This window comes from Saimiri boliviensis, chromosome 11 (genome assembly GCF_048565385.1).
Source record: "Saimiri boliviensis isolate mSaiBol1 chromosome 11, mSaiBol1.pri, whole genome shotgun sequence".
Classification (NCBI taxonomy): Eukaryota; Metazoa; Chordata; class Mammalia; order Primates; family Cebidae; genus Saimiri; species Saimiri boliviensis.
In genome coordinates, this window is record NC_133459.1 from 90,357,587 (window position 1) to 90,384,213 (window position 26,627).

Consider the following 26,627-nt stretch of genomic DNA (forward strand, 5'->3'; position numbering starts at 1 on the left):
ACATTAAAAACGGGTCTCCTGATACTCATGAAGGCAAATCATTCATAATTTATTCACAGACTTAGAGAATTAAAATGAGAAATGCCGGGCCGGGCACGGTGGCTCATGCCTGTAATCCCAGCACTTTGGGAGGCCGAGGCGGGTGGATCACGAGGTCAAGAGATCGAGACCATCCTGGTCAACATGGTGAAACCCCGACTCTACTAACAGTACAAAAAATCAGCTGGGCATGACGGCACGTGCCTGTAATCCCGGCTACTCAGGAGACTGAGGCCGGAGAATTGCCTGATCCCAGAAGGCAGAGGTTGTGGTGAGCTGAGATTGCACCATTGCACTCCAGCCTGGGTAACAAGAGTGAAAGTCCATCTCAAACAAACAAACAAAAAGAAGTGCCTTGCACTGAAAGAACAATAATCTCTGCACATTAATGACTCTAATCTACACCTCAAGCTACAGACTTCTATATACAGTGTTCTACATTGTGATTTTTGTTTGCTGTATATGTAAGCTGACTTCCATATCTTACTATTATAGACATATTTAGGATTCGAAATAGACTCAACAGCATTTCATACTATAGTAATGAGAAGGGGAACCATGTATGCCTCATAAACTATAAAGTTACTAAGGCAAATACAGTTGATTCTTGAACAATGCAGGGATTAGGTGTGCTGATCCACTGTGCAGTCAAAAACCCACGTGTAACTTTTCACTCACCAAAGCCAACCTACTAATAAACAGCCTACTATTGACCAGAAGCCTTACCAATAACATAAGTAGTTGATTAACACATATTATGTGTGTGTATCTATCTATCTATCTATCTACCTATCTATCTATCTATCTATCTATCTATCTATCTATCTATCTATCTACCTACCTATCTATCTATCTATCTATTTGTATATATGTTGTAAGCTGAATACTTACCTTAATAGAGTAAGCTAAAGGAAATGTTACTGAAATCCTAAGAGGAAATGTATGTACAAAACTGTATGGTATTTGTGTATACTGTAAGTGTGCAGGATCTGTTTACAAGATGAATCGTCTGACAGAAATGACAGATAACTGCTGCTGCACACTCCAATCTATGGCATATATCAAAGCAGTTCAACTTTTCTAGTAATATCATGACATTGCTTCTAGAGAATACTTCCAGCATCACAAGTGGCATTTTATATGGGTCACATGGTGTTATTCAAGGTTTATGTTCTTGCACTAAACATAAGAAATACACAAGAACTGTGAGAGATTATGTTTACATGGAGATTAACCTCACGCGGTGTTTAAAGCGGATACTCGCCACGCCTGAGCTCACTGCCATAGCAACAGGAGGTGGCTATGAAATTACTGTAGTAGTCCAGAGTGTACTACAGCCACCTTTTTGCATTCATGATTTAACACTGTGTCTTTACCTGTGTTTCCTTTCTCCCTAATGGTGAATGGTGTCATGTATATCTGTGTTTGTGTGTGCAAGTTTTGATAAACTTTTAAAAATAGATTTTTGAATATTTTACAATAGTATATGATAAAATAGACTAGTATCTACATATATTGTATTCATTCATGACAGACGTAATTTTTTTTTTAATATTTCTAAGCTGCGTGTTCCATCTGTAAGTTCTTTCAAATTCTCGCAGTTCCAAAAATTTTCCCAAGGTATTTTTTGAACAACCTCTGCGTATAAACGGGCCTGCGCAAATCAAACCTGTGTTGTTCAATGGTCAGCTGCATTTGGAAGAGGAATCCCACAGAACTTTAATTAAAAGATAAAGGCTTACAATTCCTAGTAAAATCAATGAAAAGAAACAATAAAAGGACCTCAAGGGAAATAATAAATTCTTTCTGTTCTAAAACAAACCTTGCAATTGAATACTTATCCACCAAGACAAATTAAGAAATTTTCTTTTCTATACTGGACAGACCCAAATTCTAAATTGTTGTCTGCGTCAGAATCCTCAAATAAAAGGGAAAAAGCCACAATAAACAGTATTGCAAGGAAACATGTGAATGCTCACCCAATTCACTTCTAGGCATATCTCTTTGACTGAGAGTAGCAGAGAGTGGTCTCACAGGTGGCTCCACGGTCAATGGACGGGAGCATTCTCCACCACTCACAGGGGATGGGCCAAAAGAGCCATTCTGGCTCACGGGACCTAAAGATGACCTAGTACACGGCCAGAGATGTTCAAAAAAACATGTGCTGAATATTCCCGGCTTTCTAGAATTAGCTCCTTTCCTTCTTCTTTTAGAGACGATTATTGCCCATCTAATCACAGGACATTATGCAGCACCCTTTGTGTTTTAAGAAACTTGGGAAGAAGTTACAAGGTACTCAGTCAGCTTCCTCGCTGCATGGCAAAGCCCTGCAATTGCAGTTGTTTTAGCAAGGGACAGAGAGAGAAGATGACTACGCTTTACAAGTTAATCACCGGTGTTCAGATCATCTTACCAAAGGGCGGAGGAATTGGCCGAGGCCCGAAAGGTCCACAGAGCTGAGGTGGTGGTCCATATGAAATGGGTGGTGGTACAGGGCCTCCCATGGGGGTGCTCATCAGAGCGACTCCTGGGAAAGGAGGGGGCCCTCTTGGAGTCGTATGACCCTGCAGAGTAGAAGCAATTGAAGTTTTGAAATACTCTGGTATGACAGACAAAAGTACCAACACCAGTCAAAACTAAAACCCAGTGAAGCAGATGTCAGGCACTTGTCCAAAGAGCAGAATTAGTGCAGCAACTACTGCCCTCATTTGTTCCCACTCACAGCTTAGAGAGGTTAAAAGTATGTCACAGGAGTGAACATTTTTGCTATAATCGTCTTATTGCTTACATCTGCACATGGAAGGGAAAGCAGAGGTTATAAAGGGAAGTCCTTCCTGACTAACACTATTTCTAAGGCAGTCACTCCCTCTGCACATCCCTCCCATCAGGATAATTTCCATATTTAGAACGCAGAGAATGAAAGGGAATGAAAAATCCATTCTCTGCCATGTAATAGCAATTATTCAGAGTACCTTCAACAGGCCTTACATATGGCAACTCGAATTCTCCTATCTCTAAATCTCTAATAGGACCATCTTGTTCCAAATATGCAGGAACACAGGCACAGAGAGTATTAGATAATTTGCTGACAGTCACACAGCATGTAAGAAGCTGGGCTGGAATTCAAGGCCGGGTTGGACTCCAAGGTCATGTTCTTTCCACCTCTACTTCTACTCTCTAACAAAGGAGTCACTACTCCCTTTGAGGTCTTCTACTTCAAATGGGTCTTGGGTCTTATCCAAGTTGCCCCTGGATAAAAACATTTCTCAAGACATGTGTATTCCTCGAGTCATGTGCTGGAACTCCAAAGTATGTTCCAAGAGAAACAATGTTATATACACAAATTACGCAGGCACACTCTATTTACCTTCATTCACTAGTAATACTGTCTACTGTGAGACATGGACTAATCATTTCCTTTGGGAAAGTGGTTTGGAAACTCTCAGTCGTAAAAATAAATGTACTCTGATTTCAATACAGAGAAGCATGGTGAGGTATCATCACAGGACTTGCCAGCCTTAACAGCTAAACAAGTTACAAGAGAATACACTTGTGTGAACACTGTTTAACGACACCGCTGAGAAATGGCTCAACGGGTAATTACAGTCTTCCACTGTTCAGTACTTCCAACAAACATTCTTCTGTTATCAATCTGTAATTTCAGATCATTCAAAGTACGTTTTGCCTACTATACAATTGGAGACATTCTTAAATAGTACATTTCCAAACGGAGGCATAATAATGAATTATACAATTTACAATGAATTTACTCTGCAAAAGAGCATTAAACACTGAAATACCGAAGAGTGGGGACGATTCACTTTGTTTAAGTTAATTACAGTTACAGCAAATGCTCTACACAGGATGAATGTCGAAGCAATCAGGAGAGAGGAGAAAAGGCCAACAAATCAGTCAGATTTCAGCAGCACTCCCAAGTCAAGGACAAAAGTAAGATCAATATCGCCAGGCAATTTATAGCCCAGTTCAGTCCACACTTCTAAGGACTTACTGCTACTGGATGCTCAGCTGAAGATGCAATGCTGAGAACTGAGGGGACTTCAGGCTCTTGGAGAACAGTTTGCTTTTTTAGAAAAATATATGGGACAGTACAGATAGAACACACAAATAGGAGATGAAGCAAAGAGAGAGTTGCAGGAAAAGCTACAGGTTCTTGAAATGACTATTCAAAATGGGTACATTTACCTTGCCTTCATCCATCGCCCTGGAAGGGGAAGAGCCTCTTGAGCCGTTGTTCATCATGGCAGCTGGACCAGATCCTGCATCTGTTAAAGGCCAGATAACTGACATAGGCTTATTCTGACTTGTGTACTCTATGAGGAGGCTAAAACAAAAATCCTCTCCCCGCTTCCTGCATGGCTTTAGACTCTTTAAACACTCTTGCTCCCTTACCAGAAGGAGAGGGTTTCCCAGATTCCTCAGCTGACCATTGAGGATGAGACAGAGGCCCGTCCACAGATCCTTGGGAAAGAAAGAACAGAGCCCGTGTATGTATTTTGCAGAAGAAATAACAAATTGCAGACGGGTTAGGGTTCAAGTCTATCTGGAAAGCAACATTAAAAACGGGTCTCCTGATACTCATGAAGGCAAATCATTCATAATTTATTCACAGACTTAGAGAATTAAAATGAGAAATGCCGGGCCGGGCACGGTGGCTCATGCCTGTAATCCCAGCACTTTGGGAGGCCGAGGCGGGTGGATCACGAGGTCAAGAGATCGAGACCATCCTGGTCAACATGGTGAAACCCCGACTCTACTAACAGTACAAAAAATCAGCTGGGCATGACGGCACGTGCCTGTAATCCCGGCTACTCAGGAGACTGAGGCCGGAGAATTGCCTGATCCCAGAAGGCAGAGGTTGTGGTGAGCTGAGATTGCACCATTGCACTCCAGCCTGGGTAACAAGAGTGAAAGTCCATCTCAAACAAACAAACAAAAAGAAGTGCCTTGCACTGAAAGAACAATAATCTCTGCACATTAATGACTCTAATCTACACCTCAAGCTACAGACTTCTATATACAGTGTTCTACATTGTGATTTTTGTTTGCTGTATATGTAAGCTGACTTCCATATCTTACTATTATAGACATATTTAGGATTCGAAATAGACTCAACAGCATTTCATACTATAGTAATGAGAAGGGGAACCATGTATGCCTCATAAACTATAAAGTTACTAAGGCAAATACAGTTGATTCTTGAACAATGCAGGGATTAGGTGTGCTGATCCACTGTGCAGTCAAAAACCCACGTGTAACTTTTCACTCACCAAAGCCAACCTACTAATAAACAGCCTACTATTGACCAGAAGCCTTACCAATAACATAAGTAGTTGATTAACACATATTATGTGTGTGTATCTATCTATCTATCTATCTACCTATCTATCTATCTATCTATCTATCTATCTATCTATCTATCTATCTACCTACCTATCTATCTATCTATCTATTTGTATATATGTTGTAAGCTGAATACTTACCTTAATAGAGTAAGCTAAAGGAAATGTTACTGAAATCCTAAGAGGAAATGTATGTACAAAACTGTATGGTATTTGTGTATACTGTAAGTGTGCAGGATCTGTTTACAAGATGAATCGTCTGACAGAAATGACAGATAACTGCTGCTGCACACTCCAATCTATGGCATATATCAAAGCAGTTCAACTTTTCTAGTAATATCATGACATTGCTTCTAGAGAATACTTCCAGCATCACAAGTGGCATTTTATATGGGTCACATGGTGTTATTCAAGGTTTATGTTCTTGCACTAAACATAAGAAATACACAAGAACTGTGAGAGATTATGTTTACATGGAGATTAACCTCACGCGGTGTTTAAAGCGGATACTCGCCACGCCTGAGCTCACTGCCATAGCAACAGGAGGTGGCTATGAAATTACTGTAGTAGTCCAGAGTGTACTACAGCCACCTTTTTGCATTCATGATTTAACACTGTGTCTTTACCTGTGTTTCCTTTCTCCCTAATGGTGAATGGTGTCATGTATATCTGTGTTTGTGTGTGCAAGTTTTGATAAACTTTTAAAAATAGATTTTTGAATATTTTACAATAGTATATGATAAAATAGACTAGTATCTACATATATTGTATTCATTCATGACAGACGTAATTTTTTTTTTTAATATTTCTAAGCTGCGTGTTCCATCTGTAAGTTCTTTCAAATTCTCGCAGTTCCAAAAATTTTCCCAAGGTATTTTTTGAACAACCTCTGCGTATAAACGGGCCTGCGCAAATCAAACCTGTGTTGTTCAATGGTCAGCTGCATTTGGAAGAGGAATCCCACAGAACTTTAATTAAAAGATAAAGGCTTACAATTCCTAGTAAAATCAATGAAAAGAAACAATAAAAGGACCTCAAGGGAAATAATAAATTCTTTCTGTTCTAAAACAAACCTTGCAATTGAATACTTATCCACCAAGACAAATTAAGAAATTTTCTTTTCTATACTGGACAGACCCAAATTCTAAATTGTTGTCTGCGTCAGAATCCTCAAATAAAAGGGAAAAAGCCACAATAAACAGTATTGCAAGGAAACATGTGAATGCTCACCCAATTCACTTCTAGGCATATCTCTTTGACTGAGAGTAGCAGAGAGTGGTCTCACAGGTGGCTCCACGGTCAATGGACGGGAGCATTCTCCACCACTCACAGGGGATGGGCCAAAAGAGCCATTCTGGCTCACGGGACCTAAAGATGACCTAGTACACGGCCAGAGATGTTCAAAAAAACATGTGCTGAATATTCCCGGCTTTCTAGAATTAGCTCCTTTCCTTCTTCTTTTAGAGACGATTATTGCCCATCTAATCACAGGACATTATGCAGCACCCTTTGTGTTTTAAGAAACTTGGGAAGAAGTTACAAGGTACTCAGTCAGCTTCCTCGCTGCATGGCAAAGCCCTGCAATTGCAGTTGTTTTAGCAAGGGACAGAGAGAGAAGATGACTACGCTTTACAAGTTAATCACCGGTGTTCAGATCATCTTACCAAAGGGCGGAGGAATTGGCCGAGGCCCGAAAGGTCCACAGAGCTGAGGTGGTGGTCCATATGAAATGAGTGGTGGTACAGGGCCTCCCATGGGGGTGCTCATCAGAGCGACTCCTGGGAAAGGAGGGGGCCCTCTTGGAGTCGTATGACCCTGCAGAGTAGAAGCAATTGAAGTTTTGAAATACTCTGGTATGACAGACAAAAGTACCAACACCAGTCAAAACTAAAACCCAATGAAGCAGATGTCAGGCACTTGTCCAAAGAGCAGAATTAGTGCAGCAACTACTGCCCTCATTTGTTCCCACTCACAGCTTAGAGAGGTTAAAAGTATGTCACAGGAGTGAACATTTTTGCTATAATCGTCTTATTGCTTATATCTGCACATGGAAGGGAAAGCAGAGGTTATAAAGGGAAGTCCTTCCTGACTAACACTATTTCTAAGGCAGTCACTCCCTCTGCACATCCCTCCCATCAGGATAATTTCCATATTTAGAACGCAGAGAATGAAAGGGAATGAAAAATCCATTCTCTGCCATGTAATAGCAATTATTCAGAGTACCTTCAACAGGCCTTACATATGGCAACTCGAATTCTCCTATCTCTAAATCTCTAATAGGACCATCTTGTTCCAAATATGCAGGAACACAGGCACAGAGAGTATTAGATAATTTGCTGACAGTCACACAGCATGTAAGAAGTTGGGCTGGAATTCAAGGCCGGGTTGGACTCCAAGGTCATGTTCTTTCCACCTCTACTTCTACTCTCTAACAAAGGAGTCACTACTCTCTTTGAGGTCTTCTACTTCAAATGGGTCTTGGGTCTTATCCAAGTTGCCCCTGGATAAAAACATTTCTCAAGACATGTGTATTCCTCGAGTCATGTACTGGAACTCCAAAGTATGTTCCAAGAGAAACAATGTTATATACACAAATTACGCAGGCACACTCTATTTACCTTCATTCACTAGTAATACTGTCTACTGTGAGACACGGACTAATCATTTCCTATGGAAAAGTGGTTTGGAAACTCTCAGTCGTAAAAATAAATGTACTCTGATTTCAATACAGAGAAGCATGGTGAGGTATCATCACAGGACCTGCCAGCCTTGACAGCTAAACAGGTTAGAAGAGAATACACTTGTGTGAACACTGTTTAACGACACTGCTGAGAAATGGCTCAATGGGTAATTACAGTCTTCCACTGTTCAGTACTTCCAACAAACATTCTTCTGTTATCAATCTGTAATTTCAGATCATTCAAAGTAGGTTTTGCCTACTATACAATTGGAGACATTCTTAAATAGTACATTTCCAAACGGAGGCATAATAATGAATTATACAATTTACAATGAATTTACTCTGCAAAAGAGCATTAAACACTGAAATACCGAAGAGTGGGGACGATTCACTTTGTTTAAGTTAATTACAGTTACAGCAAATGCTCTACACAGGATGAATGTCGAAGCAATCAGGAGAGAGGAGAAAAGGCCAGCAAATCAGTCAGATTTCAGCAGCACTCCCAAGTCAAGGACAAAAGTAAGATCAATATCGCCAGGCAATTTATAGCCCAGTTCAGTCCACACTTCTAAGGACTTACTGCTACTGGATGCTCAGCTGAAGATGCAATGCTGAGAACTGAGGGGACTTCAGGCTCTTGGAGAACAGTTTGCTTTTTTAGAAAAATATATGGGACAGTACAGATAGAACACACAAATAGGAGATGAAGCAAAGAGAGAGTTGCAGGAAAAGCTACAGGTTCTTGAAATGACTATTCAAAATGGGTACATTTACCTTGCCTTCATCCATCGCCCTGGAAGGGGAAGAGCCTCTTGAGCCGTTGTTCATCATGGCAGCTGGACCAGATCCTGCATCTGTTAAAGGCCAGATAACTGACATAGGCTTATTCTGACTTGTGTACTCTATGAGGAGGCTAAAACAAAAATCCTCTCCCCGCTTCCTGCATGGCTTTAGACTCTTTAAACACTCTTGCTCCCTTACCAGAAGGAGAGGGTTTCCCAGATTCCTCAGCTGACCATTGAGGATGAGACAGAGGCCCGCCCACAGATCCTTGGGAAAGAAAGAACAGAGCCCGTGTATGTATTTTGCAGAAGAAATAACAAATTGCAGACGGGTTAGGGTTCAAGTCTATCTGGAAAGCAACATTAAAAACGGGTCTCCTGATACTCATGAAGGCAAATCATTTATAATTTATTCACAGACTTAGAGAATTAAAATGAGAAATGCCGGGCCAGGCGCGGTGGCTCATGCCTGTAATCCCAGCACTTTGGGAGGCCGAGGCGGGTGGATCACGAGGTCAAGAGATCGAGACCATCCTGGTCAACATGGTGAAACCCCGACTCTACTAACAATATAAAAAATTAGCTGTGCATGACGGCACGTGCCTGTAATCCCGGCTACTCAGGAGACTGAGGCCGGAGAATTGCCTGATCCCAGAAGGCAGAGGTTGTGGTGAGCTGAGATTGCACCATTGCACTCCAGCCTGGGTAACAAGAGCGAAAGTCCATCTCAAACAAACAAACAAAAAGAAGTGCCTTGCACTGAAAGAATAATAATCTCTGCACATTAATGACTCTAATCTACACTTCAAGCTACAGACTTCTATATACAGTGTTCTACATTGTGATTTTTGTTTGCTGTATATGTAAGCTGACTTCCATATCTTACTATTACAGACATATTTAGGATTCAAAATAGACTCAACAGCATTTCATACCATAGTAATGAGAAGGGGAACCATGTATGCCTCATAAACTATAAAGTTACTAAGGCAAATACAGTTGATTCTTGAACAATGCAGGGATTAGGTATGCTGATCCCCTGTGCAGTCAAAAACCCACGAGTAACTTTTCACTCACCAAAGCCAACCTACTAATAAACAGCCTACTATTGACCAGAAGCCTTACCAATAACATAAGCAGTTGATTAACACATATTTTGTGTGTGTATCTATCTATCTATCTATCTATCTATCTATTTGTATATATGTTGTAAGCTGTATACTTACCTTAATAGAGTAAGCTAAAGGAAATGTTACTGAAATCCTAAGAGGAAATGTATGTACAATACTGTATGGTATTTGTGTATACTATGAGTGTGCAGGATCTGTTTACAAGATGAATCGTCTGACAGAAATGACAGATAACTGCTGCTGCACACTCCAATCTATGGCATATATCAAAGCAGTTCAACTTTTCTAGTAATATCATGACATTGCTTCTTGAGAATACTTCCAGCATCACAAGTGGCATTTTATATGGGTCACATGGTGTTATTCAAGGTTTATGTTCTTGCACTAAACATAAGAAATACACAAGAACTGTGAGAGATTATGTTTACCTGGAGATTAACCTCACGTGGTGTTTAAGGCGGATACTTGCCACACCTGAGCTCACTGCCACAGCAACAGGAGGTGGCTATGAAATTACTGTAGTAGTCCAGAGTGTACTACAGCCACCTTTTTGCATTCATGATTTAACACTGTGTCTTTACCTGTGTTTACTTTCTTCCAATTGTGAATGGTGTCATGTATATCTGTGTTTGTGTGTGCAAGTTTTGATAAACTTTTAAAAATAGATTTTTGAATATTTTACAATAGTATATGATAAAATAGACTAGTATCTACATATATTGTATGCATTCATTACAGACCTAAATTTTTAAAAAAATATTTCTAGGCTGTGTGTTTCATCTGCAAGTTCTTTCAAATTCTTGCAAAGTTCCAAAAATTTTCCCAAGGTATTTTTTGGAAAACCTCTGCATATAAACGGACCTGCGCAAATCAAACCTGTGTGAGAGCAGTCTCACAGGTGGCTCTACTGTCAGTGGAGATGAGCATTCTCCAGCACTCACAGGGGATGGGCCAAAGGAGCCATTTTGGCTCACAGGACCTAAAGATGACAGTGTCTTATTATCATTTTAAGACAGCCTTTTTTTCTTAATTTCTTGCGATTATTTTTGGGGTATCATAGCCATGAGACACAGAAACAAAAGTCGTTTATGTATATTTTACACCAAAAATAGATTGTTCCCCTTTACAAGGTGCTCCCTTACCTCTCTGGGGATGGTTTTTTGTATTTTGTCTTCTCGGCATTTGTTTTACAATCACAGGTTCTTTTTGAAGCAATGTCATCTTTTGCGATAATTCCAATAATCTTCAATGTAGAGAAAGAGTATTTAAGAAAGGCTTAAATATGGAACAGAAACAAAATTTTTAAGAGGTAACACTGAAAACATAGACATCAAAATCACGTACTTGTGTCTCAAGCTGGTAGCTTCCATTTTCTCTTCAGCTATAGCTCTTTCTGCAGCACGAGCTTTGAGCTATTGAAGAAATATATTAAAATTAAGTTCTAGGAGACTATGCACCAAATAAAGGAAAGAAAAAAGAAATCTTACCCAGTTTTCATGAGCTTTCTTCTCATGGGTAATGATCTGAAAGAGATAATACATCACAAAATATGCTTACAGATTCATTATAATGGCCTGTATTAATTATCAAAGAATTTGGGGCACTAAATAGAAGACTAGAATCATTACCTGGTTTTTAAATAACCAGTCTGTTTTCTGTAATTGATCCTCCATTTCTTCTATTCTCCACCTAAGAATTACACTTGACTTTATGAGTTAAAGCACAACCAAATAAAAACCCAAACAATATGACTTTGTTAACTCTTACCCTAACAACTGTACCCTAATAGAGCTACTTTAACTGTTCCTAAATATGTTTCTCAAATATCCCTGTTATCTTCCACTATAAACCCTTTTTTCCTTTTTTCATCCTTTAACTATATCATTAAAAAATTTCCCAAAGTTAGGACTACTGGGTCTATCAAATGGCAAACTCACTTTAATGGCTTTTGATACATCATGCAACAAACTGACCCCTCGCTGCCCCTACCCCAAGAACTGTTTGCATGAACCAAGTTCCCTTATAGTTTTGCCAGCACTGAGTAGTTGTTAATATTTTTCCATTTGTTAACTTAATATTTAGTTTTTCTTTTGTGTGAATTTATGTATTCATGTCCTCTAACCATTTATTTATGCTTTTGTGCTAAAAAAAATAAAAATAAAAAACAATTTTATTAGCCAGTGACATCGTCTTTAGAGGGTGAACTTACTTGTAAGTTTTTACTTCCTCTGCAGCCGAAACTGCCTTTTCATTGGCAGCTGATAGCCTCTGCTCTCTTTCCTGTCGCTCATACTCTTCTTGACTTAATTTCCTAAGATAAAACTGGTTGTCAGTGAAAGTATTTCTCTTTTCCTCCTGGCATTCTGTCTGAATGCTCTATTAAAATGTCACTTCCTATCCTATTCTTAAAAATGCACAGACTATACAAATTCATAGGATGGAATTCAAACTGTCCTTTAGGATAAAAATCCAACTGTGGCCTGTTGATACATCACCTGTATTTTCTAATGTCTCATAATTCTTTCCTCACTAGTAAGTAAATGTAATTAAAATAACACTATGTGTCCCATGGGAAAGACTGTTATGTTGAAATGATGAATGCTCACTTTTCTTTAGTGTGGAAAGCCAGGACTGATCAACCGAACACAGTTAAGCTTATTAGGATAAAGCAGGGGATAATTACTTATCTTATTTTTTTTATTGCATTTTAGGTTTTGGGGTACATGTGAAGAACATGCAAGTTTGTTGCATAGGTACACACATGGCAGCATGGTTTGCTGCCTTCCTTCCCCTCACCTGTATCTGTCATTTCCCCCCATGCTATCTCTTCCCACCTCCCCACCATGGAATATCTTATTTTTAACCATGGAAAAACCACTAATTAATTTTCTTATGGGCTGTTTCTCAATCCAAGACTGGTACCATGATAAAGACAGCCAATGAAAGGGCTTTTTAGAAAATGCCTTCTAACTGTACGGTTAACCACAGAACATTTTCACACTTCAGATATGGAGCTCCCTTACATATTTCAAAGGAATCATGATTAAGCAGAGAGACAAATCTGAGTATTGCCAATGTCTGTTGAACAGAAAAAGAATCCAAACTGTCCTGTAATCAGGGTGCTATGTCCTGAAAATTGGTTTTAATCTGATAAATTTCAAGCTCAAGATGTCAACTAGTGTAACACAGATTGTAAAGGCAGCAACATTTAATGGATTAAAAGTGTTGCTTGTAGTTACCCTTGTACTTCTTTACTCATAGTTCTGATACAAAAGATACTTGAAACTTTTCTATAAATTGGAAACAAAAATAGAGGAACTATAGTAAAAAAGGTTATTAACACCAAAGAGAAAAAAGTGTACGTATTCTTTTATAACTGCTCATTTACTATTTCAGCAAATATTTTGTGAGTGGTTATAACATACTAGTTACCTTATAAGAGGCTAAGATAAAGGTTTGGGTATGGTAAGTACTACCTCTGCACTAGAAGAGCTCACAGTTGAATGTATAAAAGGTACGTATAAGAATAGAACAAGCCCTCTCTGACTCCGGCTTAGGAGGGGATGTGTAAAAAGCAAGTCTTAAAGAAAGATTCCCAACACTGAAAATAAGAACATATGGACAAAAATATAAAGAAGGTGCTTGAAGGCCTCAGAAAGCTAATAAGGCAGTGCAGAAAATCCAGTAAGAAAAACCACAGCATTATAAGTAATCTGCATTTTAAGCCATTGTCCCCCAGGTTCATCCACACATTAAAGATAAACCAGACATATACGAAGGTTGAGAAAAACTTTCAACAGATCCCTGGGTTCAGAGAAACAAGAGGTGAGTTCAGAGCTGACAATGAGAAGACCCCTGAGAAAGAGCCCTAGGCTTTGGGTTGAGCCCAGAGAAGAGCTGCACACTTGGAGTACTGAACAGGCAATATAAAGTCCTTTAAACAGACTAAGCCATTTTTCAATGAACTTAATAGCTAATTGGAATAAATTGATGACCACCTTCTAGAGGTAATCTCAAATCTTTTCTGTAGGATGATAACATTATCCGGGACCTCAAATTCCCCCTACAAATTTTCATAAACAATGTTCAGCACTTTATCAGAACCAACCAGGCATTTCATAAGACAAGACAATGTGATTGCAATCTAAAAGACAAGAGAAACAGACTCATAAGGGATCCGCATGATAGGATTACCACATAGATTTTAAAACAATTGTGCCTTACATATTGAAGGAAGTAAAAGTCATGATTATGAATTTCAGCAGAGGATCAGAAAGTGTAAAAGTAAAAAATAGTAAGTGAAACCAAAAAGAACTCAATTAATGAGTACAGCAGATTAGATAACTGAGGTTGGATTTTAGCACACTGGAAGATACGTCAGAAGAAAACATCCAGAATGAAGCAAATTCAGGATGTAGGAGCACTGGGAAAGGGTAAGAGCACTGGGCAAGGATGAGGGATCTTAGTATGTTTAATTGGATTCTCAGGACAAGAGAGAATGAAATGGAATTAATACATGAAAAAAGAGGCCTCAAATTCAAGAAATGTTTATAACCTCAAGCAGCATAAATGCAAAAGAAAAAGCAGGAGGGTAGGGTTGTAGGGGTGACGACAAAACCCTACATGAGGCATCTCCCAATAGCTGAAAAACCAAAAAGAAAAATGACTAAAGGCAGCTAGGGAGGGCATGATGTATTTGAAAAAGAGAAAATAAGAATGATAATAGATTCATCAAAGAAACTTTAAAACCAGAAGATAATTGGTTATCTTTAAAGTGCTGGTATTAAACAACTATCAAAATTCCATAACCAGTAGAAATATCCTTTTAAGGGTGGGAGTGGTGGCTCACACCTGTAATGCCAGCACTTTGGGAGCCTGAGGCAGGTGGATCACCTGAGGTCAGGAGTTCAAGACCAGTCTGACGAACATGGAGAAACCCCATCTCAACTAAAAACAAAACAAAACAAAACAAAACAAAACAAAAAACAAAAAAACAAAAAAATTGGCTGGGCATGGTGGTGCATGTCTGTAATCACAGCTACTCAGGAGGCTGAGGCAGGAAAATCACTTGAAACTGGGAGGCGGAGGTTGCAATGAGCAGAGATTGTACTGTTGCACTCCAGCCTGGGCAACAAGAGCAAAACTCTGTCTCAAAAATAAATAAATAAATAAATAAATAAATAAATAAATAAAAATAAAAAAAGAGAGATCCCTTTAAAATAGAGTCAAAATAAAGACATTTTCATACAAAAATAAACTCACTGAACCTGAATTAAGGTATATTCTTCAAATAGAATGACAGCGATCACAAATGGAAGACTGAAGACGTAGGAGAATAAAGTATGACAGTAACTATAAATATGTATGTAAATTCAGTATCAGCAGGATAGCACTGTAAAACACACAACATTTTGAGGAGTTTGAGCTATAGAGAGCATTACAGTACATTACCACATGACATTTAAGTCAGGAGGAAGTTAAAGCCCAGAAAGAGGTAACTCCTCGGCCTGGTGCCTGGTGTGGTGGTTTACGCCTGTAGTCCCAGCACTTTGGGAAGCTGAGGTGGGTGGATCATGATGTCAAGAGATTCAGGCCATCCAGGCCAACATGGTGAAACCCTGGCTCTGAAACAAAACACATCTCTACTAAAAATACAAAAATTAGCCAGACATGGTGGTGGGCACCTGTAGTCCCAGCTACTTGTGGCAGGAGAATCGCTTGAACCCAGGAGGCAGAAGTTGCAGTAAGCCGAGATTGTGCCACTGCACTCCAGCCTGCGGACAGAGAGAGATTCTGTTTCAAAAAAGAGAAAAAGAAAGAAAAGAAAGGTAACTCCTCTATGAAGAAAGAGGTAACTCCCTTATGTCAGACTTTGTAATAAGTCCAGGATACATACTGTGGCCTTTAAGGTAATTACAACAAGACAAGTAGAACAACTTGTAACTATCAAGCTTAAATAGAGAAGAGCAGAAGAATTTAAAATACTCTAACAATTCAAAAAAAGGAAAAAGGAACATAGAACAAGCCATCAAATAAAGAGCAGATACCAATATGTAGATTTAAACTCAAATATATTTTAGGAATTACATTTAAGAAGCAAATGAGTGCTCAGCCTGTGTAGCTACCTATTTATTTATGCTACTCACTCCAGAAAAGATTTTTAGGAGCAGGAACATGTGAGTAGGTAAGTGTCTGCCAGGCAGAAACAATAAAGGACATTTTTACTGCAGATAAAACAGCATACATAAAGACAAAGAAGTTTAGAGTGGCATGGAGGAATTGCTGAGTATCTACAGTTCAAAAAGCATCAGAAGAAACCACAGGAAGTGCACCTGGAGAGGCAGCTCAGGGCTAGCTGAGGGGAAAGTGGCCTCTGTACCTGTTAAGGAGTATGGAATTGACCCTCAAGGGAATGGAGCATACTTGATAGATTTCAAGCACATAATGACTTGTATTTTCGAAAGTTCACTCTAGCACCTATAGAGACAATCAGAATTTGGAAGCAGATGTATAAGAAAGACTGAAGATAGATAGGTGATTAGCTAGGGGACTGGCATAAAAGATGACAAGGGCCTGAACACACACAGTGACTTTAGGGGTGGACGGCAGAGTACAAAACACACATGGAGACTGAATGAATGTTGTGGCACATAAATGGATTAACTGGATCATGAAGAAAAACAGTTGCCATTTAAGTAATTCACATTACTACTGGAGGCAGATTCGTACTCTTTTTTAAAAAGTAATGAAATGAGGAATGTCTCTCTGAAGCAAGACAGGCATTTAGACCTGGTCTGAGCAAAATCTGGAAAATCTAAACTAGCTGCTTGGTGAGCAAAGAATTAGAGAAAAAGTTAATGGTATAGTTTTAATGTTTAATGGCATACGGCAGTAGCAGCCTAAGCATTTTAGAAGGTTAAATTTGCTTAGCAAACGAGGTCTTCTCACATACTGCCATATACACCATAGAGTAAAATATAAGAGCAAACACAAATAGTAACTGCCACAGACAATCTATTTTTAGGGAATTCAGATGTTTTTGTGGAGAAAAAAACTTGAAATGAATTATAAAAATATAGTTTTCAAAAGATACCTAGCTCAAAATTTGAGATGTGTATTTCAGAAGGTTAGTATCTAAATATATACAACAAATAGTTCTATATTCAAAACTCCTCATCTTTGCCACAATTACATGTAGTCTGAATATTTGACTCTGTGAAGTCCAAAACTTTATGTATCTTTAATAAGTAAAATTTCCTTTTTTGAAGTTTTTATTCTACTAAAATAAAAACTTTATATTTGTCATACAAATCACTCAGACTTTTTAAAGGAAATTACATAACTGACCACAAAGAAAGGAAAGTGAAATAAGTGGTGGAGCCACAGAAAAGGCATGGACAGATCTTCAAAAGAGAAGCACTTCCACAGCAGTAACTGTCAGGACCAGTCAACTGCTCCCTCTTACATGAGTTACAGGCAACAGTTTCTGGCAACTGGTTAGAAAGGAAAGAAAAATGCAGGTTATGAGAAACAAAGCAGATAGGAAGAAAGACAAATGTGTAATAAATAATTAGAGATGGAAAAAAGTATAAGAAATCCTAAAAAAAAGATAACATTGTCTATATTAGTACTCCTTTATTTAGTCACATGACAGTGAACAGTAAATGATGAAAATCTTACTTTTGCAAAGCCATCTCCTTCTGCTGATACAGTTCATTCAGAATCTCCCCTTTCTGCCTCAGGGTTCTGCACCCATCTTCCAGCCCATCTTTGGCAGATAGCAGTGAGTTGCGGTCATCTTCCAATTTCTTTGACCTGTCTGTAAAGGGCAAAACAGTTGAGCTCTATGTGTGTGCACAAGAACTTGAGAACTTGGTTGGGGGATTGGTGCTGAGAGGAATGAGAAGCATGAAAGCAGGAAACCACTCTTTATCTATCTAATGCAATTTTGCATCTTTCCAGTACACAGCAATTTCTTCTCATGCAACCTACCTTCCAGGTTACATTTAGTGGACATGGAGGCTCTTAGCTTAAGTTGTAAATGTTTTAGATCCTCTTCAACTACCGATATTGCAGTCTGTGTCTAAAAATTACAGAAGAGAGAAGTATTCATATAAGTGAGACACAGTAAAGGCATTCACAGGCGCTTATGGGACTCTAAAAAATGATTATACCTGAGAGACATCCATCATCTGCTTAATTTGATTTTTCATCTTCTCATTTCGGTCACCTAAAAAACAAAAACTCTCATTGTTTTTTCTTTCCTTGCATTTTAAATCTGTATTTTCTTGATTTATGCAAAACTAAACAATTATCATGTTCAAACATTTAAAGAACAAACAAAAATAGAACAGGATTAGACTGACTTTTAAGAGAACTGCAAACCTAGATCCAAAAAGTGAATTCCCATTTGCACAATAAACATGCTATACATGCCATTCTTGAGCAAGAAGAAACGTGAGATAAAGCTCTGTCTTCTATCTCAGATCTGTCTCCACCTGGGCTTAGTAAGTGTCTCATTTAGAAATATTCCCTCCTATTCTCCTCCAGAATCTGCTGTCAGGTGTGGTTTAAAACACTACGTAAGCAATATCCAACTAGAGAGACAACATCTAGAAACACTTACCTCATCAGTAAACACTGCTACCCTATAGCTTCCACTCTCATGACCTTAGTTTCTGGATCCAACCACTTCAGTACTCTTAAAACCAGTTGTGGTTTTCTCTCATGGCCTTAGTTTATGCCTCCAATCACCTTAGTACTCTTAAAACCAGTGGTGGGCCTTAAAAGCAAACAGCTCCTGAGATGACGAGTTTTAAAATGTTATCTCCATTCAGTTGAGAAATACAGTTTCTACTACTGTATATGTTCAATATTTAGAGGTGTAAGACATGACCAGTGCAGCTCCCGTGCACCCTTCTAGTCTCAAGGAGATGTAACCACAAAGTCAGTGTTCCTTGCATGCTCATTGCTATGCCACACCCTAGCAATCCACCTCTGCCCAATGCAAACAGACATATACACAAATCCAGTGATAGGTGTTAGCAACTCTAAAGCTTAAGAGGAAATCCAACCAGCTGAAAAGTAGCATTAGTGTACTTAAAGATAGGAAGGGAAAAGGGATCCATCCTCCTTGAGACTGATCTTACCTGCCACTTCTCCATTTGTTAATTCATCTGAATCATTTCCTCCTTTATTTTGACCCTCAGATTCAGATTCACACTCTAATCGATTCAACTGCATAATGCAGTTAGTCAAAGCCTAAAAAAGAAGTAAAAGGGCATTAAAGTCTTTCCATTTTAGTTCAACAGATTTCATGATAATTCACAAGAATTAGCTTGTACTTGTGAGAATGTACTTACAATAATATTGTTATCCTTGTGAGTAAGAGCTACTTCCAAATCTTTCTGAGACTTTTCAAATGATTTGAGTTGCTCACTGAGCTCGGCATGCAATTTACTCCAGTCTTCAATTTCCTGCTGCAACTGAAAAGTTAAAACATATAATTCCCACAGGTTAGGGCTTTTGCACTGGGCACAAGACCAAGTGAATGAGACAGGGAGGCAAGGAGCCATGCCTCTCCTTAGCCTGTCACTATGGGCTAAGGCCTTGGTTAAGTGGGAGGAGAGAGTGACCCCAATCCTCAGAGCTGTAGTGAGAACTTCAGAGCTGACAAGGAAATTGATCTCGTTTATTGCATCCTCCAGAAAATTATAGCCAATTCAAATAATTCACTTCCAGAAGGAACTGAAGGGCTCATCCTACTATCTCTCAAGTCTAGACTCCTGATCATGTAACCTTCCCTTGGCTAGTGAAGCAGTAACCACTAAAAGGAGGGTGATAAAATATCTAACTATTAGGTCTAAAAATTCAATCTATTACCCACTTAAGGCTACTCAAGTTAATAGTAATTGGTGTTTGACAAAACAAGACTAAACACTATGATGGGCAAAATAAATTGTACAGAACAGAAAATCCACAACAGACAGAAAGTGCATACCTATACTCAATTTTGGAATTATAAACTTTGCATATCTAAGAACAGAATCCTGCATGTACATTACCTTAAACATAGATCTGAAAAAAGGTATTCATGTGATATGATACTGGATTCTCTATTTTACATGACCCAGGACATGTACTTTTCTTTACCTGCTCTTTTTTCTTCTGAAGCCTAGCATTTTCTTCTTGAACCCGATGGCATTCACACTTCACTTTCTCTTCACTAAGCTTAGCTTCATTAAGTGCAATTTGAACCTAATGCAAAACACTTCTATTAGTGAATTAATTCCAAATAAAACCAAAAAAGAAGTTATTTTCCCAACCCAACATCATATAGTTTTCATTTTTTGCACAATTTAGCACATGTCACATTTTTTGCTCCTCAATAAAACGATGATATAGTTTTAATATCCTGCAGGAATTATAGTCAGCTTTACCTCTGAAAATTCTGAAGCATTCATGGAAATAACATCTTTTAACTTCTCTATAGATTTCTTGTTTTCTGATATCTTCCATGTAAAAACAGAACACAAAATGCATATTAGGATTTCAGTAGAAACACCGGGATATACACTAAAAAGAGGAAACATCAACGAAGTAAATCCCAGAGCCATCCTGTGTTTCAGGCAAAAGCAGGTTTTTCAGTTTTGTCCTAGGGAAAAATCAAGAACTTAAAGAGGTAAAGTAAATTAGTTTAACCATTGTGGAAGACAGTGTGGTGATTCCTTAAGGACCTAAAAATAGAAATTCCATTTGACCCAGCAATCCCATTACTGGGTATATATCCAAAGAATTATAAATCGTTCTACAATAAGGACACATGCACACGAACGTTCACTGCAGCACTGTTTACAATAGCAAATACCTGGAACCAACCCAAATGCCCATCAATGATAGACTGGACAGGGAAAATATGGTACATATACAACATGGAATATTATGCAGCCATCAAAAACGATGAGTTCGTGTCCTTTGTAGGGACATGGATGAACCTGGAAACCATCATTCTCAGCAAACTGACACAAGAGCAGAAAATCAAATACCGCATGTTCTCACTCATAGGCGGGTGTTGAACAATGAGAACACATGGACACAGGGAGGGGAGCACTACACATTGGGGCCTGTTGAGGGGAAGGGATGGGGGTGAGGAGGTGGGGAGAGATAGCATGAGGAGCAATGCCAGATATAGGTGAAGGGGAGGAAGTCAGGAAATCATACTGCCATGTGTGTACCTATGCAACAATCTTGCATGTTCTTCACATGTACCCCAAAACCTAAAATGCAATAAAAAATAAATAAATAAATAAATAAAAATAAAAAATAAAAAAAGAAAATAAACAAAGGCATAAATATTTCATGGCATACACAACTTTCCTTGTTAGAATAAAATGTGGTACATGGTGAGACTAAAAGATGAAAGAAAAGAAACTGAAAAAACTTTCAAGTTAACCAGTTCAAATCAATGTGGTCTTTTTTTCAAAAAAATCCCTAAGGTACTTTAAAAATTCTCTTGCCCGAATTAAAAATGGTAGAATTAGAGTGAGAATAGACAGATCATGCATATACAAAAATTCCAAATAATTTATGGATATCCTGGCTCCTCAAGTGGATGGAGCATAATCCTTCACTTTTTAACTGTGGGCTGTGTTGCTAACTTCCTTCCAAAGAGTAATAATGCAAAAGGTTAAAAAAAGAAAAAGGAATTTTACAGTGAAGAAACCTGGCAATACTAAGCTCAGTCAGGTCATCAAGATTAATAGAATGTGGGATTTATGGGAACCCTCTTTACTATCTTTGCAATATTTATGTCCTTCTGAAACTATTCTATTAATAAAGTAAAATGCTTATAGTGAAAAAAAAAACTTTGCAAAACAAAACAAAACAAAACACAAGGACTGTTCAACTAGGTTGTGGTTTCTTAGTTGCTCCACATGTTTTGGAGGGCAGAGCCAAGCAATACAACAAGTACCTAAGGTTGAGAACCAAAATACTTCCTAGGCCTGTAAGAGTAACTTCTTGTGTAAGTACTTAAAATCCCACAAAAAAAGGACAAAAGTAGGTTCAACTACCCTGACTCGCACTCTTACTTCACAGAACACTATGGAAAATAAAAAGTTCAAATCCATCTACAGAGTTCAAAAACCAAATTATTAGTAACTCTTAGCAGCAAAACTCTTACCAAATCCTGATTCTTGACATTCTGTTCTCTCTCAGATTCTAATGTAACACGAAGATTTTTAGCTATGTCGCCCAGAATTTCATTATTTTTTTCAAGTGTCTTGATTTTATCCTACAAAAAAGATATTAAGATTAGTTATATTCATTAATTTTTACTTTTGTTTTCAAATGTAATCCCCAAAAGAAGTTTTTACCTTAAATTTAATGGCTTTATCAGAGAGAATCATATTTTGTTTCCTGGTTTCTTGAATATGTTTCTTTGATTCCTCAATCTACAAAATATAAAGCATTCAGAATCCAGAAATACCAAGTATTGTGCTATTGGAACTTACTTTGAAGTGACTGACCTCTTACAGAAGAAACCAGTACTTTACACACATGATTGCTTAAGCTCTGGATTGTTTGTAGAAAATAATGGAATAATAAATATGATTTTAAAATACCATAATAACTGAACTATAAGACAGGTGAAAATAATTCAAGCTGGGACCATGGGAAAAAAAAACAAAGAATAATTATACCTTCTGTTCATAATTTGACAATTTCTGTACAAGATCTGTATTTTCTTTCATAATAATCTTCAACTTCTCAGAAATCTGCTGTTCAGTAACTGAAAAAAGAAAATATATAAGGTTATTATGATCACTAAATGAAACTGAATTACCCAATGTATCAGCAGAAAGAAATGTTATCTGGCATTATGAGAAAAAAGAACTTCTTAACATAACTATTATGGTTTTGAAATGTGATATGGTTTGGATTCTGTCTCCATCAATCTCAAGTCAAATTATAGTCCCCAATGTTGGAGGTGGGGCCTGGTGGGAGGTGATTGGATCATAGGGGTGATTTCTCATGAGTGGTTTATCACCATCCCTGTGGTTCTGTTCTTGTGACAGTGACTGAGTTCTTGGGGAGTCTGGTTGTTTAAAAGTGTGCAGCATCTCCCCACTCACTCTCTCTTGCTCCTGCTTCTGCCATGTAAGTTGACCTGCTCTTGCTTTGCCTCCTACTATGGGTAAAAGCTCCCTGAGGCCTCCCCAGAAGCAGATGCCACTATGCTTCCTGTATAGCCTGCAGAATTATGAGCTAATTAAACCTCTTTCTCATAAATTACCTAGTCTCAGATATTTCTTTTTTTGAGATAGGGTCTCAGTCTGTTGCCCAGGCTGGAGTTCAGTGGCACAATCTCAGCTCACTGCAAACTCCACCTCCCGAGCTCAAGCAATTCGCCTGTCTCAGCCTCCCAGGCACCTGAGACCACAGGTGTGTTCCACCACACCCAGCCAATTTTTCTATTTTTTTAATAGAGATGGGGTTTCTCCATATTGCCCAGGCTGGTCTCAAAATCCTGAGCTCAAGCAATCCCCCTGCCTTGGCCTCCCAAAGTGTTGGGATTACAGGCATGAGCCATCATACATGGCCTTGAGTATTTCTTTACAGCAGTGTTAGAACAGATTAATACAAAAAGCGATCTGCTAATAAGAATAAGAATGTAAAAATATTGTTACAACTTAAGAAAAATATAATAAGAACCTTTATTTCAATGAGAGTCTAATTTAAATTTATTTCCAAGATGGAAAACCCAGTAAAACGTTATAGGTCAATATTACTCCCTGCATGAAGCACTTTTTATTCTCAGAAAATGGCATCACTTCAAATATGTCATTTGCAAAGAGAAACAGAAAATGCAAGCATGCTGATTTGTATTTCTAGTCCTGAAATTATCTACTTAAATAAATATTTAATGTACTAAATCATTAGCACAGAAAAACTGGTCACATGTAATAAACTAGCACATCAATGTTTAAGGTAAATCAGCCCCCAATGAAACTAATCTTCTCCCTACTCCCACAATTTGTTCCTCGTCATCTCCTGTATCAGTTGGTAGCATCACCATTTATTCTATCATCCAAGCTAGCAACCTAGGAATAGGAAAGTTTTCAGAAGCTGTAAGTCAGTCAGACATCAAAAGCCACTAAAACTACTTACATATAAAAGCCATATCAAACACCAGTAGAGAGGGAATAGCACAAATAAAAAACAAGCCTAAAGATTTACCTTGATATACTCTACTCTTTACCTAGAAAAGAGAAATAAAAGTTAAATTGTATGTCAAACATTTCATTAATAGGTATATATAGTTCCTAACTATATAATAGGTGTATATAATTCCAACAACAGTTGGAATTATAACCAAATGGTAATTTAATAACAGTTTGCTTTAGCATAATAAATCCACAAGATTAAAAATACTAAAAAGGTTAAAAAGCATTTCAAATTTAACCAGTAGTTATATGTTGCAGTCTGACAGATAAAGCACTAAGATATATATATGTTTACATATCTAAATGAACACCAGTCTTATGAAATGAGCACTTAACTTGAATAACAGAAATGGCTAATATTTTTTATAAAAAATATATTAATATTTTATTTACTCAAAGTCACTTATTTGGCAACTTCAAAGAGCCAGAATGAAATCTAAAAACATCGACCACTCAAAAAGACTCTGAGGAAACAAAATTAAAGGTATAATCTTTGTACTAAGATAAATCTCCTTTGCTTTCCAGAAAATATCTCAGAAATCCTATTCAAAGTTGACTACTGGCTGAACATAGAAACAATTCTATTAACACTAAGGTTGACTTTCTTAGACCATTAAAAACAGTGCTCATGAACCTGACAGGAAAGGGAAGATTGCTTGAGGAAAATGCACAAGCAACAAGAGAAATGACAACTATCATCTTCCTGAAAGGACAAAACTCAAATCATCCCCCAAAGACAGCACTAAATTATAGGTCAATAAAAGCCAAGCAGTAACTAATTTTTAAAAGAGAATATTACTAAATTTCTTTGCAGCCCAGAACATATTTATCCCTTCAAATGTTATAAATAGTGATGAGATACTAACACCAGTTCACAAATCACTCATAATCATCTCATTAAATTAATATACTGTTTACATAATACACTGTATAATATACTGTTATATATAGTAATTAATATACTGTATACATAATAATTACAGTATCTAAATCTCACTTAAAATACTATTATTATAGGAATATGCATTCAGAAATTTCCAACATGGAAAGAAATTACTATCTCTCTAATGGCCTTGCTAATGAGAGTAAACTTCCTGTGCTCCATTTCACCCAAACTAACAGGCAAGCAGAGACCAAGTTTCCAAAACTCAAATGCTGAGGCTGAGGAACAGCAGTTAGGACAGAGAGCCTATATAACTTTCTGAAAAACAAAAAAAGGTGTTAGTTTATTTATTAATAAATAGGAGAAACAAGAATGGGAAATGTAAAATGTTTTCACCTTTTCCCTTTCCATTTACCCTTTAATTCTCCCTTTTTATCTGAGAAAAACACCCATGAGGTTCGAGAAAGCCTCACAGGAAAAAAGACTCTTCTTTATAAGCGATTTTACAATCAACTCTGAAAGCAGAGAAAAATTATTAACGATGATATATATGATATAATTATAAAATCAGAAAAAGAATACTTAGTTTTAGAAAGATTTGCATTCAATAATTTTGGCCATTTTAACTGTTAAATTTCAATCAAAAGTTTTTCATATCTACAAAGCTCATTTATACAAAATAATCTTCTCCCAATTATGTTAAATAACATATTCTCCCAAATATCTTAAGCTAAATGCAATACAGTATAATCATAAGTATGTACAAGTATGAGTATATACACTTATAAGTACATATGTTTAAGTCTGAACGACAAATTCTGCACAGAAGACTAAAAGATTTTTAAAAATTAATGGTGTGTCTTTGCTCATGATATAATCTGTATTTCCAAATAAAAAAATACTTAGAGTAAAATGGTACATAATCAAATCGAAAACACACATCTTTTAAAAACTGAAAACTTACCTCATCTAAAGAATTTTTATCATTTTGTTGTATTTCCTTGCAGCATTTATTTTCTGTGTGTATATTTACGATATACAGTTTATCTACACGTTAAAGGCTTAGTTTCTACTTTTTTTCTACTTCATGTTAAATTGTGAGTATTTGTTGTGCTCCTGTTTTTGAATTATATAAAGCAGACTAATATCCCATTATATGAACATAAAATAATTTAACAATTTTCCTACTGTGAATCACGGTAGGTTGTGCAAAGTTTCACTCTAATAAATTCTGTTCCATTGAATGCTCTTATGTAAGATATTTAAAACTTTTTTTTTTTTGATATAGATTCTCACTCTGTTGTCCAGGCTGGAGTGCAGTGGCATGATCTGCCTCCCCAGTTAAAGTGATTCTCCTGCCTCAGCCTCCAGAGTAGCTGGGATTACAAGATTCTGCCACCACACCCAGCTAACTTTTGTATTTTTAATAGAGATGGGGTTTCATCTTGTTGCCCAGGCTGGTCTCAAACCCTTAGCCTCTTGTGATCCACCCACCTCGGCCTCCCAAAATGCTAGGATTACAGGTGTG

General features: G+C 37.6%; 1 protein-coding gene across 1 annotated transcript in view; it reads right to left on the reverse strand.

Annotated features, from left to right (window-relative positions):
- LOC101032310 (transport and Golgi organization protein 1 homolog) overlaps positions 1–26,627 on the reverse strand; it is a 48,871-nt gene that overhangs the window by 19,942 nt on the left and 2,302 nt on the right. The window contains exons 3-21 of the mRNA XM_074381166.1: positions 24,230–24,251; positions 22,693–22,781; positions 22,366–22,443; positions 22,173–22,283; positions 20,431–20,502; positions 20,144–20,248; positions 19,354–19,476; positions 19,141–19,252; positions 18,166–18,221; positions 17,984–18,074; positions 17,672–17,810; positions 12,201–12,302; positions 11,620–11,680; positions 11,479–11,514; positions 11,336–11,403; positions 11,134–11,234; positions 6,630–6,767; positions 4,450–4,518; positions 4,237–4,322 (exon numbers count right to left, since the gene is read on the reverse strand). Coding sequence (XP_074237267.1) covers positions 4,237–4,322; positions 4,450–4,518; positions 6,630–6,767; positions 11,134–11,234; positions 11,336–11,403; positions 11,479–11,514; positions 11,620–11,680; positions 12,201–12,302; positions 17,672–17,810; positions 17,984–18,074; positions 18,166–18,221; positions 19,141–19,252; positions 19,354–19,476; positions 20,144–20,248; positions 20,431–20,502; positions 22,173–22,283; positions 22,366–22,443; positions 22,693–22,781; positions 24,230–24,251 — 1,659 coding nt within the window. The remainder of the gene's footprint in view (positions 1–4,236; positions 4,323–4,449; positions 4,519–6,629; positions 6,768–11,133; positions 11,235–11,335; positions 11,404–11,478; positions 11,515–11,619; positions 11,681–12,200; positions 12,303–17,671; positions 17,811–17,983; positions 18,075–18,165; positions 18,222–19,140; positions 19,253–19,353; positions 19,477–20,143; positions 20,249–20,430; positions 20,503–22,172; positions 22,284–22,365; positions 22,444–22,692; positions 22,782–24,229; positions 24,252–26,627) is intronic.